The 18,656-nt window shown below is 34.5% G+C and overlaps 1 protein-coding gene across 3 annotated transcripts; it reads left to right on the top strand.

The window, feature by feature from the left end:
* Positions 1–1,039: 1,039 nt before the first annotated feature.
* On the top strand, positions 1,040–17,875 carry LOC110833513 (uncharacterized). 3 transcript variants are annotated; one of them, XM_087355723.1, is made up of 16 exons: positions 1,040–1,345; positions 1,454–1,604; positions 2,022–2,116; positions 2,613–2,655; positions 2,871–3,081; positions 4,018–4,212; positions 5,479–5,722; positions 6,040–6,293; positions 6,896–7,043; positions 7,573–7,803; positions 8,403–8,765; positions 10,437–10,649; positions 10,969–11,154; positions 12,549–12,690; positions 12,917–13,092; positions 13,681–17,875. In XM_087355723.1, exons 1-16 carry the CDS (start codon positions 1,304–1,306, stop codon positions 13,903–13,905), a joined length of 2,919 nt encoding a protein of 972 aa, XP_087211849.1. In that variant the 5' UTR covers positions 1,040–1,303; the 3' UTR covers positions 13,906–17,875. The 3 variants fall into 3 exon arrangements, with proteins under 3 accessions (XP_087211849.1, XP_087211848.1, XP_087211850.1); XM_087355722.1 differs by having other exon boundaries at positions 1,454–1,607; XM_087355724.1 differs by lacking the exon at positions 1,040–1,345 and having other exon boundaries at positions 1,560–1,659.
* The last annotated feature ends 781 nt before the right edge of the window (positions 17,876–18,656 follow it).

The raw sequence follows: 18,656 nt of genomic DNA, 5'->3' as shown, positions 1-18,656 counted from the left end.
ACTTCCTTCCATATCCTTTCCAATTTATTATTCATTAATCAACCTGTCATTCTATGCTATATAGTCTGAGGTCAGCGTCGTTAACCACAAAATACCTTATATCCTTGGACCAATAATTGAGTGCGTGTGTGTGCGTATTTTTGCATAAGTGTACCGACTTCCTTAGTCCATACAGGATAAGGATAATGACAAAAATACCCTTTTGCTTCAAATTTTACTATTCTCTACAAACCCAGCATCGGCCTTCTGAATGTACCGCAGAAATGTGGGATACAAATGTGTAGAAACAAAGCATTCATGTACTTACAAAATGTAACACTATATATGAGTAAATGTACAGTAGTTACGTAGTCAGGATTATCTTAGTGTTGTGTTCTTAAAATCGTGTTTGATAAATTTAGTTCAACAGTTGGTAGTGAAAATATGCATGAAAATTTACCTCTTACAGAGAGACTACTGCTTGTGACGTTAGGTTTTCACGGCAGTGAGTTTGTCGATTTTTTTTTTTCAAAGATCAGTATTCAGAATTAAAATTATGTAATGTAGTATAACAAAAATTGTTAAATTTTTATTATTTAAAGAATATAATACGATTTCATGTTCCTGCAATCTCAAAAATAATCTTAGATCGAGGTTATAATAACTGTGTCGCGCTACATGTACACAACACGCCTTCCTTGTCAGCATTACCATAGTAATGGTTAAAAATCCCATAAAGCCCAAAATCCCACAACAGCTGATGATTGCCAACACAATCATTAATATTATCAATGGGGCCCAAATCCCTTAACAACAGAAAATGATGACCAATCAACCAGCATTGCTTATTATATAGATAGATATAAGTTTCTAGGTTTATTGCACATTAAATCATCATCATCATCTCCATGGTTTAGCCAGTGATTGCAAAATGGCATAGCTATGAAAAAGGTGAAACTATATCAGAAAGACTGTTCCGTCTTCAAGGGATTTTCTGTTAAAGGAGCCCAGTCACTGGGGGTTTTAAATTACTGGTGTACCCTACCTCCAGGGGATAGTAGTGGGCTTGACTGGTAACCCAAAAGATGCCAGTCTTACTCTACATCACGTTGGTAGCGTGTTCAGAGGACATTATTAATACTCGCAACCTCCAAAGAAACATTAAATCTTAATGCGTTAAAATAACCTTTACGTGCGGTATTCTAAATGTATAGTCGCAACGTATCGTGCTGTACTGTTACGCATAGGTGTGAATTAATGTTGGCAGTCCTGTACACAACTATACTATAGCAGACGATCGTTTTTCACATGGGCCGATTTTGACATGTTTAACATAAAGAGCATAGTTAATAAAATCACAGAAAGGGTGAGGATTTGTGTTCTTGCACTTTTTTGTTATATTTACTGCTACGTAAATTTTTCATGTCTTAAGTTAACTTGGTTGTCAGGCTAAAGATGTGTTGTTTTCTGTTAGGGAAGAGATTCCCAACCGAACTCACCAGGACGAGGAAATGGGGAAGATATATTGGGTAAACAAGCAGCAGAGGGATTCCTATGTCCGAGATGCATGAAGGCATTTCCATGCCCAGAAGATCTTCAGTCTCATTATGTGACATCTCATGATGGTGGTGGGTGAAGTTACATAGAATATGTGGGAATGCCTCAGTTGCATGAGTTGAGGTTAATATTTTCTGTTGATTTTATTAATTTCCTTTGTGTGTATTGAATGGTGAGGCTCTAGAGTCTCATTGAAACATTTTACATATCCACCACAGATTTCTGTGCATGCTGCTACTTTGCCATTGCTCTTTCAACTAGTCTTGTCAGAATTATTCAGCAAAATAAGTGAAATTCAGCCTGTGATGATGCTATTTTCAAATGTTGTAAGCTACTGGAATAATTATAATTATGGTATGATGAGATGAAGTTAGAGGTATATTTATTTGAAATGTTACAAGGCATGGGTGACAAGTTTGATTTGTTTAGATGTTTTAGGTCAGAAAGAGAAAGATGTTTTTTTTTTTGCTTTTAATTTTGGACAGATGGCGACGGAGCCATACGAGATGTCCCTGCTGTGACTACTGCTCTGGATTTTATGTCTCTACATCAGGAAGTGGGTGAAAGGTACAGACGCCAGGTATGAGAAACATGAACATATAGTCTAAATCATATTAAGCCGTTGTTACATAAATGCTTTGTATTTTGTCAGGTCAATTTGTAGCATTTAAAATCAGTATTTAATAACAGAATTTATTATGATGAAGGAATAATCTTTTACTGTAAGTGTCTATTCTGACTTTAAATTGCATTTTACTTGGATAAAATTTAATGGAATAATTTTCAAGGAATTATCTTAGATGTTGTTATATCAAATATTTGTTTGTGATATTTCAGGTTCTCATGGTGATGAATATGAAGAGGGTGTCTTCTGGGTTGTTGTGCCACGTAGTTGTAGTTCTGAAATATCAGTCAACTTCTACCAAGCTGCATGGCGCAACAAACCAGGAGATCGCTATATTCAAGTATTTCTTTGTTAGTTTGTAAGATAAAGAAATTGTGTTTATGTAACACCATGAAACATCAACTCTATGCTACAATCTCTAGAATAATTTGCAATTTTTCTGTCATTTTAGGAAGGAAACTCCACACAGGCTACTTCAGTTCTAGATGTACAAGGTATATGCATATTTAGTATTTTCTTCTTGTTCATTTTTGTCTGTTTTGATCCAAAGTTAATGTGATGAAAACTGTCATTGGGGGAGTATTCAGTATTCACTGTCATCCGATGTTATATAGTATAGACACTGAAGGCATAATTAGATAAACTGAAAATAAGAAGGATTCCACTCAATAACTACGTAGTTATTTAGTTAGATATTTTACTATTGCAGCTATTACAGACCCAGCTGAATTAAGGCAAAAACTGATAGAGGCACTTGAAAATGGAGCTGTGTTACAACAGGAGAAGGAGCGGCTAGAACAGCATGCAGCCCATTTGGCACACAGTAACGTCACCTTAAAAGCTGCGTCCGATGAGGAAGAAGGAAATCAAGCTGCACTCAAGGAACGTTTGAAGGTTCTCGAAGCAAAATTGTCTCACAGGTAGGTGGAATTATTGTATTTTAAGTTTTGCCTCTCTGTTATCTGTTAGTGTGTTAATGCTATAAGTATTTTCATGTAATAAAAAGTAATTTCAGTAAATATATATTTATATATGGGAGATAGGCCCTACTTAATGGTACCTGCACCTTGTCGAGGTGGTGGGGCTTGAGTACCTCAGTGATCCCAAGAGCTATGCTGGCGGTAGCATGGCTACTGGTAGGGCCTCCCTAGCCAGATTGGTCAAGGGGGAGAGGTCAGACTAAGACAGGTACCCTGGTCCTCCAGGTTGGGGGTTGGTCGCAAGGCTAACAACCTTGCACCATAAAAAGGAAGATGTTTCAAAACCTCAATCAAAGCCTCGGACAGAATGGATCTAACAGAGGACCAAATGGAAGAGGAGAATTGAGGAGGCCATGGACCGAATACGGACCGGAGACCCATAGAAGAAGAAGATATGGGAGATAGGACATTTTCAGATTGATTAAGGAATTGGTTGTAGAAGATTCATATTTGTATCCTTTGTAGTTTATTTAATAAAAAATGTTGAATAAAAGAATTTTAAAAATTTAAAATAATTTCATGCATCATTTGTATGCAAAATGGTATGTACATGCTGTAATAATGCCAAAATATTGTGAATTGTGTAGTCAATAATAATTACAGTGTGTTGCACATAGAGTCCTGATTCAGAGTTTCCTGTTTTCTACAGTTAGTATTGCACATTTCTTTTAAAGTTTATTTATTATTTCTTTGAACACACAATTGTTCATTAGTAAGGACAGCTTGTCAGTCATTCCAAGATGCAGAGTATTATTTATGGCAGGAACGTTTAATTCTGTTGATTCTACTGTGTTTTGAACAGAAAATGTTTATTGTTTGAAATATAATAAATGCTAATGCTAACAGCATTTTCTGTGTGTTAATTTTATTCTGTAGGGAAAGCCTTGATGATGCTGCTGTGCTTCGACAAGAACTCGTTCAAGTACAACGAGTAATGGATGAGCTGACCCTAGAAAAAGAAAAGGAATTAGATGAACTAGAAGCAGAGCTTAAACAGCTGAAAGACCGGTATGCTACTAGAGAAGTCACGCATGACAGCAATGAGGAGATATGTAATGCTGAAACCAAAAGGTAAATCTATCCAAATGTGGAAAGTGTACTAAGTTCTGGGGGATTACAGGCTAACTAACTAACTATGCTAGTAGAACCCAAAGGTCTGAAAATGGTAATACTAAAGCCTGCCATTGGACATTGTTCTGAGATAGTTCGATCCTTCTATTTTCACAGTTATGTACACATTTTAATGCTGCGTAACTGAATTTTGTTAATTTTGTTATGTAAGTTATCACCACTGTTTCATATTCAGGTAATATGTAGTTTGAATTCTGTCTGGTACATGATATACATACTGATATGTTTCCCAACACCAATTCCTTCCATGCCAATATGCCTCAAAATAGGCCACCACAGCTTGCTCTGTTATCCCTACTTTGCTACCAGTCATAATCGTCCTCACATCCTTCAATTGGTGTCGCATAACTTCAGGTACTAAATAACTGCAACAGCAAAATTTGCAGGTAATTACATTGTACAATATTCATTAACATGTGTTCTTTGTAAATTGCAATGATGTAGCATACTATGTAATTCCTAACTTACAAGAAAGTTCTAAAATGTTTTCGCACAGTTGAGTTGTTCGATTAACAAGTTCAGGACAGCCGTACATTATTAAGCTTTATGCTAGTTTTTGTCATGTGCTTGGCATCAGAATAATGTATTCTGACATACATCAAGATTCTATGATCTTTTAAATGTTGGCCTTTAGTGAACACCATTTTTGTTATGGAATTGTTACTTTTAGGTATTACGACCTCTGTTAGTCCCAGTATTTTTCACCTAGATTACATATGGCAAGTATTACAATTATAAATTGGGGCCTGGTCATAGTCGAGGTCTGCAAATAACAAGGAGTTAATGAGGAAATAACAACCATGATTCAAGTTATTGTAGTGAATCTGTAGTTGATAATAATAATGTAGTTAATGAGTACCAAGGAATGTTATATTTTAGTAATTATGGGAGCAGTGATGGTTTAAATAGTATTAAATGTTCTTCTGGCTTCCTTTTCATGTTTCAGTCATTCAGATATGTTGATTTATTTAGAAATTTGTTTTTATTGTAAAAAAGCTCCGTTTGTTAAAAGGTTGCCGGGAGTAACAAGTAAGATGTTTGAACCAACTAGCCATTTCACAATGTTTATCATATATAGGGTTTAAACAGGTCAAAAATATGAAATAGATATATGCTAGTAAATTTGGATTCACTATTATTTTAATATATTTTTAATAAGATTTCATAATATAATATTTTTAATAAGACTAATGTCTTTGTCTGTAGGAGGCTGGATGAATTGGAAAGTGTATTGAGGAGCCGAGATAATTTAGTCACAGAGTTACAGAGAAGTGTAGAAGCCCACAAGAAAGAATTAGATGAGGCTGAAACAAAATTGCAGCAGGAATTGTCTATGTCACAAACTTTAGAGCAAGAGTTACAAGTTCAAAAGAACAAAATAATTGAAGTGTTAGAAGAATGTCAACGAAAAACAGATGATTTCCTACACTGCCAGGATGAATTTGTTGAGGTATGCATATCTGTGGAGATGTTTTTATATATCATGATGTTTTTTTCTGTATTTACTAATGTATAGGTTACCTTTTCTGTTATGGCACATCCTTTCTACAAACATTTGTTTCAAGCAGGAAGCAAAACTGTTGTAGGCTCAGTGCTTGTGTGGTGTTATAAATTTCCCTACCCAGAGTTGGAGTCATGGCATTATAACCCAGAAGACAGCCATATTCATACAAGGGAGTTAATTTATATAAATAATTTTAAATTGTGTTATGTAACTTTATATTGTGCAAATAAAATATATTTGCTTAATATTTTTTGCTTTGCTAGGTAAAAAGGGAGAGAGACCAATTACAGAAACTGCAACAGAATGGAGCAAATGAAATAAATATACTGATTCAGCAAGCTGAAGAGATGAAAGTGAAGTATGATACAGCTCTTAAGCAGCTAGAAGAGAAACAGGAAGCTCATAAATCGGCACAGTTACGTTTTGATGCTCTTAGCAAACAAAAGGATATACTGACGAGTGAACTGATACACAAATCAAAACTTTGTGAGGAATATGAGAAGTCATATATGTCTTTGTAAGTTGGACAATTAATAAATCACTTTAACTAATAGGGTATTTATAATTTCATATCTTAATGTATCACGATGTGTCATCTTTCACTGTGAAGAATAATGAAGAATTCTGGATTATTGTGTTATGATATAAAAAAACCAAAGATTAATAATCCCTGAAACTCTTATAGCTTGTTATACCCTACATACCATAGCAGTAGCCTTATGTAGTTTTCTTTCATATGAAACAAAATTTGAAAGGGAAAAGTTTCCCTCCCAGATTTTGTGCCTGTTCAGATAGTTTGTGTTTTGTGTGAGTGAGGTTGGATATTTTGATATTTCTCCCAATCCAGATCTTTTTGAACTTGCTTATCATGCTTGATGTCTCCATCATCAAAGTGACTTATTCCCCTATTGATTGAGGTAGCAAGGACCTCTGAAATGTTGGTAAACTTCTACCAGTCTGCATGCAGCTACAACCCAGAAGACAGCCAACTTTGTACTCTCCACCACTAAATGTGTCACATCTTATATTTTGTTATGTTGTGTATGTGTAGTAATGGCTTTTACCTATGATACCAATTAAATAAATGTGGTGTTGCACTGTTATCTGTGATATTTGAAGGAAAGAGAAGAATAAGGAGGCAGAGAAGAGATTGTCTCAGAAGGAAGAAGAAATTTTAAGATTGGAATCAGAACGTGCAGAGCTTCTTGTTCAAATCGAAGCAGGTGAAGGTGCCAACACTGCTATCCAGCAGATTTCACAAGAAAAGGTAATGTCTTGACCGACAGTTTGTTGCCCTTCAATGTCTGTGTGAGGTCTTCAAGCTGAGTAGAGAAAACTTGTTAATTTTGTTCTTCATGTTTTTAAATATTTCATGGAATAAATAATTCAAGAATGTTGCCAGTAAAATATACGCTGGAGGTCCAGAGGGGGCAGAACAGTTAAGAGAACAAGAACAGAACTCTTTTTATACAGTTCATTTAATCATTATAGGAATCTGTGTTTTTAAAGTACTCATGTCTGGGAATTTGGGAAAGGGTAGTTTTGGACAGTTGTTTATTGATGTTCTTACCCATAGTTCCTATGCACTTTTGCATAAAACATAATTTTGCTCTGATAGTTACATGAGAATAGAAGCAGTTACAAATTTTTAACACTTTACCAAGATGTGTCAACTGTGAAAAACACGTGCTCAGTAAGGTAGCTGTGGAGTGGTTTGAAACACTGAGTACTGAAAAACATCTGTCACCTAAGTTTTGTATTACTGTGATGGATGGAAATTTGGATATTTCTTTTAGGTGCTACTGAACAATGAGTTGAAAGAGCAGATGAATTACCATACCACATATGCAAAAGAAATGTCAATGAAATTGGATGATGCAACAACTCGAGTTCATGATCTTGAAAAGAAGAATGAAGACATTGCATTACAACTCAGTAATTATGAAAATGAGATACACACTACACGCACTGAACTTCAGGCATCTCAGAAAGAGGTCAGAAGGTTGACTGATGAGCTGAATAAGAAGGTAAGATTTTTAACTATCTGTACAATATAAAATATTGAAGACATAACTGGACTATGCATTGAGTCCAGGCAAAACATTATGCTACCAGAAAATAAGAGACTTGATATAATATAGATCCTGTGACCCAAAATGTTCTGCATTTTGGTGGGGAAGTCAATAAAAAAAATTTAGTAGCCATGGGTGCCATCAGTGACCAGTGTTTCTCATATTGAGCATATTTGTTTCATTCTTGCTGTCACTAATAGTAACTAACTGATCTGTACATTCCTGTTGGATTTTGATATATGGGATTACATTTTTGAATTTGCATGGCCTGAGCACATTGTAATTAAACTCTAATGAAAGAAGGATCTCTTGTCTTAATCTGGGCAACATTCTTAGTGTCATGTCCTTTTCAGTATGCCTTCACAGTTAAAAAGTATGGATTCACAGGTCTGCCAACATAAATGTTGGAGAAGTACTGTCTTACTATATTAAAAGAATGAAAAGTTTGAAGTTGAACTTAACATTTAGTCCACATTTGTTCAAGCTGGAAACATGGTTGTTTATACATTTCTACAATAAACTACACATTTCTTTTGCCCTTTTATTTTTAATAGGAAAGTACTCTGCAAGCTCTTCATTCTTCAGTACATCATCTTAAAAGTGAGAAGGATGGATGTCAGCTCAGAATAGCTGATTTGGAGGGTTTGTTGCAAGAAAAATCTTCATTGCTGGCTGATTACAGTGACAAAGTTAAAAATATGAATGATACTCTGCAAGGGAATGAAACAAAATTAGTTGAACTTGAAGGAGAAAATAAAGCATTGGAACAAAAACTCACAGAACACGAATCAAAACTTGTTCACCTCCACATGAATCTCAATGTAACAGAATTAAAACTAAAGGACTCTGATTCTAAAGTGGAAGATTTGGGTGCAGAAATTGAGATGAAGACTGCACGTGCCGTACTGTTGGAAGCAGTAAGTTTCATGTTGTTTGCACATTAATGTTTTCTTTGTAGTGCAACTAACATCAGTTTAGGTCAGTAAATTATTAGTGTTTGGAATACAGAAGTTATCTGCCTAGCACCTAGACAATAAGCTTATTGGGCTAATTTTAATCATGAAAGAATTTTTAATACAATACCAACATTTGATTACCTTTACAATGTAACATTAACTGATACCAAAATGAGATTATCGTTACCAGCTCAGATCTGCTTATAACATAACTAACTCCATGCAGCAGAAATTGAGTTGCTCGGCTGGTAAAGAAATTCCATACCATTTATTCTAACCCAAAGGTTCATTACTGTGTTCACAATAGTGTGCCTCTAATTTAACTACATAAATGCATGTAACTTTTCTCTCATTTGTTTGAGCTTTAAATTATTAACCCTGTTTATGATGTAAATGAGATTTGTGAAGTCAGACGTGTTTTTGTGCGTCAACTGATAACACTGTTGAGTTGCTGCTTGTTGGATCATGTGACTGCATGATTCAGCAGTTTCATTTAAAACAGTCATTGCAATTTAGTTTGTTTTATAGTGCAGCTTAATTGTTTTATTTGTCAAGAAGTCAGAAAAATAAATTTTCAGATCTTTTTGCAAGATTTTGGAAGAATCCAACTTTCTTGAAAAAATAGGGCATGTTGACGGGACGTGTTTCTTTCAGTATGATTCAACATTGAATTACTAAAGTTTCTATCACAAAGAGGTAACACCTGTTTCATAAAATAAATTTATGATATGGTTATTTGTATCTTTGTCAAAACAACTTCATCTGAAAATGCACTTCTGAAAAACTTTTGACATGCAGATAAAAAATTTGAGATGGGATTGATCACCTGTAATCTGTGCAGCCGCCATCTGTGAAAGGCATGAATTTGCTCTGTCATTGGCAGGGGGTGGATTGTTTGTGTTGTCCAAGGTAGCCTTGTTAGCTATGTTGGCTGTCCACAGTTTGGCAGTTCAGATTAAATTGCCAGTGTGTTATAAATTCTTTTCCAAGCACTGGGGAAGGAAAAGTAATTTGTTTAGTTATTGGAACAAGTAGAATGTAGTAAATTACAGAATTTGATATGATTTTTAAGAACAAGGGTTGCATAACAAGAATGATCACTCATGCAAAATGCTGTGATTTCATCACACAACCTGAAAATAACTCAGTATAGAACGTTCTTAGTCTACAGTATCTTTGTGTTCATAGATTTTATCCTTTTCCTTTAGAATGTGAAAGGGGGGGAAGGTGTAATACTGGTACTTTACTATTGATCTTTTAAAATATAATTTACCTTTTGTTATCAGTTTTATATTACCTTGAAGATGCTGTTTTTGTGGGTTGTTGTGGTGTGTAGTCTGGTAGAAGTTTACTGGCATTTCAGAGGTAATCACTGTCTTCATCATCACCCTGATGATGGAGACCCAGACTGCCTTTTAAAACAACCTAGAAGACTGCCATCATCCTACTCGCCACCACGAGAACCTGAAATCTCACTTTATATACCTTGATTTCCATCATAACTGGTATGTTAAATGCCAAATATTACATTAGGTTTTAATTCTGTACAAGGTCTTTGCACTTTGTTTACATATAATGCTGTATTATGTATTATAGCTGCATTGTATATATGTATCTTATCCTGTTTCAAAGGAAAACACTAGATTAGGTACTGAAATCAGTTTACTGAAAGAGAACTTGAAAGAAAATGAAGAGCAACTCCAGGTTTTGGGTGTACAAAGAGCATCCTTGGAAACTAGTCTGTTTGAAATGGAAAAAGATGTAGTGGAGGAGAAAAAGCAGATTGAAGATAAATGGAAGAAAGAAGTGGATAGTATAAAGTCATTATTTGAAATCAGTCAAGTGGTAAGTGGATACATGTTGTACAATATAGATGGAAAACTATGCTAGTCATTGGGGTTCCCTGTATTACACTGAATTTTTGGCATAAAGAAACAGCCTGAGTGCAGTTTTGTGTAAAAAGGACATATGTAAAGTGAAGTAAGGATGATGATCCTCTTAAGGGTTTAATGCTTATCAGACCTTTGGTTACAGAATTATGTAATTTAATCTTTGAAGCAGTGCTGTGCAAGCCCATGGCACTATGTGTGAAAATAAATTACAGCAAATAATACTAATTATTTTATACGTATGTATATAAATAAGGATTTTCTTTTTCCTATAGAAAATCTCAGAATTTGAAGAGGGTAAGAAATTACTATTAGATGATAAAGCAAAAATGATGCAACAGCTAGCAACATTAGAAGAACACTTAGAAGAGGTTAAAACGAATGCATGTGAGAAGGAGGCAGCTTTGCAGAGTCAGTTGTCATCTGTGACTGTTTCCAAACTGACAGCTGAAGAGGAATTAGTAAGTTTACTTGTTATGAAACAAGATGGAGTAGCTCAGTAGTATACAGTCTCACTATGGAATGGGTGACTGGGGTTTGATCCCCAGTAGGAATGAGGGATTTTTCTTTAACCTCAGTGTCCAGACTGGCTCTGGGGCCCATCCAGTCTCCTATCCACTGGGTACCATGGGGTGTTTCCTCAGGGGTGAAGCATAGTTGGGATGTGACACTGACCCACTCATCCCCATCTAGTGCTGAGGTGAAGAACGAGAAGGACCTATACCTCCTCTCCACCCAAGCACCTTGACGGCTTGCATTGGGACAGTTTTGCTTTAATGACTATGAATCATCAGTTTCTTTCCAATCAGACCACAATCTATGAATGGTAACTCTTGTTTGCTTTTAAGAAATATTAGTGATAAGGTGTAAGTAATTAATTTTTATAATTACTGACAGCACAGTAACAAGTGTACTGCTTTTCCACCTTATAGACCCACTTGATTCCGGTTTAGAGATTTAATGTAATTTTTTCCAGGGGTCTTCGATTCCTCCTGACAAATTCTCCCTCATTTTTTTAATGATGTGTAAATATTTCCAGTATCACTGTTGCTAAATAACAACAATAAAAATAACCAGACATCTCAGTCAAGTGGTTAGTAATCCTGTTTCATATTGTGGAGGTCCCAGGTTTCATATTTCAGCCCAAGACTGGTTATCCTGAGATTTTTATGGCTTTTCTCAGTTCCTTCTGGCACATACAGAGATGGTACCTTAAATTAGGCCATGACTCCTTCCTTTTGTATCATTTCCCATTCATTATTCATTAACCATCCTATTATCTGATGCTGAATATTCTGAGCTCTGAAAACTCTTGTAATCCATAGGCCATTGTGCAGAATACAGAATATCCAAGTAGTGTCAAGGTCATGAAATATTGAAATAATGATTTTCACTGGTGTGCCCCCCCCCACCTTATTATATTGTAAATATGAGATCATATTGTCAAAGGTGAGAGGTGTAAACTTCATTCATCAGGGTTTTGCCATTTATTGGAGTTTTAAGGAACATAATGCCCGTCAGTGACCAGGGTGTACTGTAATGTAAAATATTTTTTTCTGCATTTATCCTTTAGGTAGGCTTCCTGCGCTCCTTCCAAAATCAAAGTCAAAATACCTAAAGCAAAACATAAACATAGTAGTCATTTTTAAAATTATTTGTGACAATTTAATTATGAGGGATTGGGGATTTACATGGCAGTGAGTATGAAGAGGGCTGTCTCCTGGGTTGTAGTTCCTCATAGAAGTTCAGTCTGGTAGAAGTAAACTTCTGCCAGACTACAACACAGAAGGCAACCATCATCAGAATTCCAATCATGACTGATGTATTCATTTTACTTGTACCTTCTTGCATACAGGCTGTAGAGAAGTGTGAGTTACTAAAGCAACAGAAAGATAATAAAGATATGAAGGAAACATATGAAGTAGAAATTGAGAAGAAATATCAGGAATTGAAGGATGTGCATTCATCTCTTGATGAGGTAGCAGGAGAAAAATTAGGTAAGGAAAAAGAAATACACTGTGAATCCAAAGTACCACGAAATCTTGCGCATGCGTGTATATCGAATTCCTAGCAGGGATTTTCTCCTGGTCTGTGGACTGTAGACACATTACCAAGCCACCAGAGGTGGGCTGTAATATTGGCATTTTATTAAATAGGATTATGGTTTCATTTTCCTTGAATTTCATATTTCAAAAATGTGTGGTTACTCCTATTTTTGGTCAGCGCTAGAAGCACAGCTTGCAGCCAGCCAGTCTGAGCGACAGGCATTATTAGAACGTTGCTGTGCAAATACTTCAGAGACTGAAAATCTACATAAAACAATTACTGATCTTCGTCGGCGGATGGAAGAAAGTCAGGCAGCTTTGCATGAGCTTGGGCGGGAAAATCAGACACTTCAGGTAATTGTTTACAGATATATCTTTCATGCTTTATTGAAGACACATTTGGTAATAATTCTCGGTGCTCAGATGTGTGTTTTATATCTTTGAAGTTGAAATATTATTTTTATGTTACACGTTCAGCTGACATTAACACTGCAGTCTAGCAAGACAATTCATGTTTTTTTGTAATGTAATTTATATATTGCAGAAAATCTCCATGAAAACAAGTAAGTTCTCCCTTCTTCATTTTATGTGTCTTGCAGCATAATGTGCCCTTAGACATTTTATCCCTCAAAGTTCTTCATAAAAGCATTTCAGGATCCATGTTTTCTGGCCTCTCTTTGATATTCTGAAGCTCCTGTTTAATTTTCGGAACACCATTTGGGGTCCCTCTGTGTAAATTTTAAAGTGAAGGTGGCTATGACCCGATTTACATGATTTGTACAGAATTAACTGTCAGGTATGCAGCTGCATAAGTACATGTGTAATTTTGTAAAGTTTTGATGTGTACTAGAGTGCATTACCATAATTTAATTCTATAATCATTCTGTGTGTGTTGTTGGAAATAACTTTACTGATGCAATGTACTTTTTATTTAAAACATAGCTTGAACTGGAAAAATTGTTGTGTCGCAAATGGACCGAGGACTCTGATGTCATTAGCTGTAGCCTCTGCCAGAGGGAGTTCTCACTTATTGTAAGGAAGCATCACTGCCGTAATTGCGGACAGATTTTCTGCAATGAGTGTTCATCCAAGATGGCCCCCATTGCAAGCAACAAGAAACCCGTCCGAGTCTGTGACTCCTGTTACAATGAGTTAGGTAGCAAATAGTACCCTATGTTCAGAACTGCGGCTATTTTACATTTGTTCTAGTGCCTCTTGCAAAGGATGATTTTTTCCAGCTGGACATTACAGATTATTCCTTTAAAATGGAATTTTTGTATGAAGAATAAGTCTCTAGATTCAAGTTGAGTGAGGCATTGGGTGGGCACATATTATGACCTTAACTAAAGCTACAGCTTTTTAGCCGTATATCACAAATATCTGTAGCCATTACTTTCCAGTGTCGCAGAAAGTTTGACGGTATGTATTTGTTGCTAGAGGGACAGTAACATTTATTATATATAAGCATTACATTATTTTTTTCAAATAAGTAATTTGGTGTAACAAATGTTCCAAATCAAGATTATTGTGTGCCAAATTATGCATTTTTGGAGAACATGATTAAGGAATGTGAATTATATGAGTGAATGAATAAATGAATGGATGTTTGAGACATTTAATATTCCTAAATACAGAGTTCTCTTTATGTGTTCTTATAGTTTATGCCTGTTTAACATAAATTCTGGTGTTTTATGTTGATTATAATATTTTATAAAATAATATTAATTAATTTTGTAAATTCCATTGGTATTTTGTTTATTATAGCTGTAATAATCTGTATATGTCTTGAAGCTTTCATAATGACTTAATGTGATAAAATCTTCTATGGTGACCTGTTGCATCAACTCAGACGTTTGCTCCAAACTGGTGCATTTAATCACCTGAGATTTAATCACATGTAATAATTTGTTTACCATCTTTCTAAATATTAGTAGATAGTCTTTTGTTGAACAGTACATCACCATTGTCAGCATTTTTCAACACTGTACTTTGTAGAGATTTGAGGTTTTCATGGTACTGAAGATGTCAGTTGTGGTCATGTGCTTGTGGATTGTGATACTGGGTGGTCTTATAGGTGGTTTAAACTTACCATTAATTGGAAAAGCTTCTGGGTTCCAAGTGGACTGAGGACTCTGATGTTATTAGTTGCAGCCTTTGCTGGAGCTTGTATATCACCTCCATCTTAACCCTGAAGATGGAGACCATATTTTCCTTCATAATATTGGTAACCACCTACAAGAGCACACATCATCACAACCCAGAAGACTACAGTCAACACTGTACGTTGTCGTTGATTTGTCAGTTTTTTGTGCTCTTTCTAATTTTCAATATCTTGGAAAGTTATAACCTAACTTGTAATATATTAAATTTCTTCTTTATATCAATATTCTAAGATTCGTATCACTTTGTGTTTGAAATAGGCTGAATAAATTGTTAAATGTTTCATAATTATTGGTAAATAAAACTTATAACTTTAGAACAAATCAAACATGTTGCTGAGCAGTGTAGCAAAATTTTGCATTCTTCTTGCACGTGAGAATTTGCAAAGTTGTCAAGATTCTAATGAGCAAAGGCAAGGATGCTGACTTATCTCGGTTTACACCCACCATACATTGTGATCGAGTTATTAGCTCTCTTCCTACATGTTCAGGAGGTAAGTGGTTTAAATATCAGCCGGAATACCAGCTATCTTGATTATGATTTTTTTTACGCTCTCTGGGAAAATTACAGCGTAGTACCTTAAATAGGCCAACTTTATTTTTTAATTTTGTAATGTCATATCACCAGTAACTGTTAACTGTGGAGTGGGCAAGAAGTAGTATTGTCTTCTGTTATGTGTCATAGTGTGGAATATTTACTCCTCTTAGGCAGTGATGCTTATAAACATCAATTTTATTTAGAATAAATGGCTGTAGATTTACTCTTTCAGATGTTTAATTGAATTTATTACAGACTAAAGGTTTTTTAGACTATATGTGATGTGTTGACCCAAGAGTGAAATGTAATTTTAAATTATGTATTTGTGTAATATTGATTTGGGGGAGTATGGTGTTGGTTGTCATGGCACTTGATATGTCTAGTTGTAAAAGTGAATTCACTTGGGCCTATAATTCGTAATATTTATTACTCCAGTATAATTGTGATTAGATGTATGAATGCCATAGCTAATGGTATATCTGATATCTGAAAGAATTTAATATTTTTAAATATTAAGATGAATAAATTTCTGTTTATACATGCAATTATTTTCAGATTGATCATTGGATCTTGGTTATGGGAATGTATGGACATTTGTGTACTGGTGTATTAACCCAGGAACTTCCAGTAGAGCAGTGCCACTGATTTGAGATATATTCCAAACCTATGCAGAATGTCGTCATGAAAATATTACAGTGGTCATTTGTCATCTGAGTAGAATGATCATAGAATTGCTTTCTTTGATAGGGAATGGAATATACTGAAAGTGTAGTTCATTTACCATTAGAGATTTCATAGGTTTTTGAAATCTTGTTGAGACTGTATACATTACATTATTTCCATTTGCAAGATCCAAACGCTCTGGTTTTACAATGTCATTTTACTTCTGTAAGATTAGCACATTAGGTTAATTATAACTTGGGAAGTGTGTGCAAGCTGCATTTTCATTTTGCACAAAGGAGTATTGTTTCCTGTTATTTCAGCATGATGAAGTACACAGGATTGGTAAGTTGTATAGTTTGTGCTTCATCAATTCCAGTTTCTTGTGAGTGTTTAAAATATGTTTTGTTTTTTGTTTTTGTTTTTTTGGAGAATGGTAAACATATTTTTAATCAAATACAAATTTAGTGTAATATTCTATATAGTGATTAATAGCACAAAATTAAACATTAATTTTTTATGGTAAGTTACCAGAAAGCCAAAGATGACTGTACAAAGAACATTGTAGTTTAACATGAAAATTAATATTTTATTAATATGTGGTATGTAGCAGTCATGTATGCTTTCTCATCATCCAAAACCCAGGGTGAGTGAAAAGTTAAATATTTATGATGTGGCTGTATGTGCAGGTATCTAATTACGTCTTCTCACAAATACTGATAGAAGGAACTGAAGAAATTATAGACATGTTGCTATTATTATAAAAACATACACTCACATTATGAAATATTCTAGCTCTATGATGACATTTATAGTTCATTTATGAAAGGTGGGTATCTTCTGTTCCCATTATCTGTCCTTCCTGTTACACATTTGACACAGACTGTGGTGACTATTTACCTCCCTCACTAATTGGCAGTACCCGTGTTATCCAGTACAGACTTGAAAGACATTTAGCGGAAGTATAGCATGTATATCTGTAGAAATGAGTTCATGGTTTACTGAACATTTGTATTTTGATAGTGGTAAGTACATTATTACGTTATCTTTTTGACCAGCATTAGTTTTTCTTTGACACAGAAAATTGCTAACATCCCAAAATAGAGAATAATAATAATAATAATGCAATCTCTCTCATGCTGGATCCTTGACTGGTTGTTATAGTACTTGTTTGTTCCCAATAACATTGCATAATCACTTCACTGCCTCTAAATTATATGTTTTATCCAAATATGTTTTTGGTTATTAGCTGTCTAAGAATACATTTCTGATGTGTGGCAATTCTTATATATGTTTTAACTGTCGAGTGTTTCAAAAAGAGTGGTTCAGATTTGTTTGTAGTGGCTTTGTCAGTACTGTACATGGCCTCTTGTCTGCAATGATTTAACAAGCATATTTATATTAACAAACCATTGAAACTGCCTGTTGATTGCCTGGAATATTCTTGAAATAAATTGTACTGAAATAATGAAACTGTTTATGTACTCTGACAGTCATATATATTGCCATTGACCAATGTCTTATTTACTACAGTGGTGCTGTATAATTATCATCTGTTGCATCCAATGCATTAAACCAAACTCAAGATAATTTTGGAAGATTTTAAAATTTGAAAGTGATATCTGAATGCCTTGAAAAGGATCCCCTACAGTTCCAGCTTTCTAGGAAACTTATAACAAATCTGAAAGAATGATGCCTTGGTGTAATTATGCACCTTGAAGATGTATGCGGAGTTAATAAAGTTCAAAACCTTAGTTGAAAACTGTCACTAATTTGTAAAGAGTCTGTTTTATTTCTTTATGCCAGCAACTTTTTTCCATTGTAGGAGATTTTATGATTTCTTTTAAATTACTAATTATGGAGAGACATGATTTAGTGAAAAAAACTTCTGAAATTTATTTGCTTTGAGTTTTGTGGTACATTTGTGAAATGAAAATTCATAGCAGATTGAAAATGGTGAATTTAGAGTTTTACTTATAGAAGTTTCAGTGTATTTGTTTTAATTTAATGCTGATAATGGTTTATTCTGCTGTATTATGGCAGAATACAGTTTTATGGTGCAAGTCTGTTTATGTAAACCTAATATACATTATATATTAGTCCCAATGTTATAACCAATTCTATATATATTATTGCTGACTCAATAATTAATCTACAAGTCAGTTTGACTTAAATTTCTCTTATGGTAAATTATATGTATAATGTGTAAAATATTAAAATTTGTTTGTAAATTATATTATTATGTTTTGGTATTCATACTAATAATGTCTTCACAATCAAAATATTCCTACATTATGAGTATTTATGGTCACAGACAGTTAACTCTTTTGGTTAGATTCAATTACTTTTTGCACTTTAAATGTTAATACCAATGAAAAGAAGCATTTTTAAGAGAAAATGTATGCATGTTGGAGATACCTGTATATGATTGTGATAGACAAAATTGATTTAAAACAAGGATTTTCATATATTTCCACAATATAACACATGCAAGCTTATATTAGTCACGACTATGATGTTTTAATTATGAAGATGACTGTCTTATGGGATGTTGTGCCATG

The sequence above is a fragment of the Zootermopsis nevadensis genome, unplaced genomic scaffold (assembly GCF_977971745.1).
Source record: "Zootermopsis nevadensis isolate Lab colony 2312 unplaced genomic scaffold, Znev_1.0 Znev_ptg000025l, whole genome shotgun sequence".
Lineage (NCBI taxonomy): Eukaryota > Metazoa > Arthropoda > Insecta > Blattodea > Termopsidae > Zootermopsis > Zootermopsis nevadensis.
This window is presented reverse-complemented; position numbering and strand designations above follow the sequence as displayed.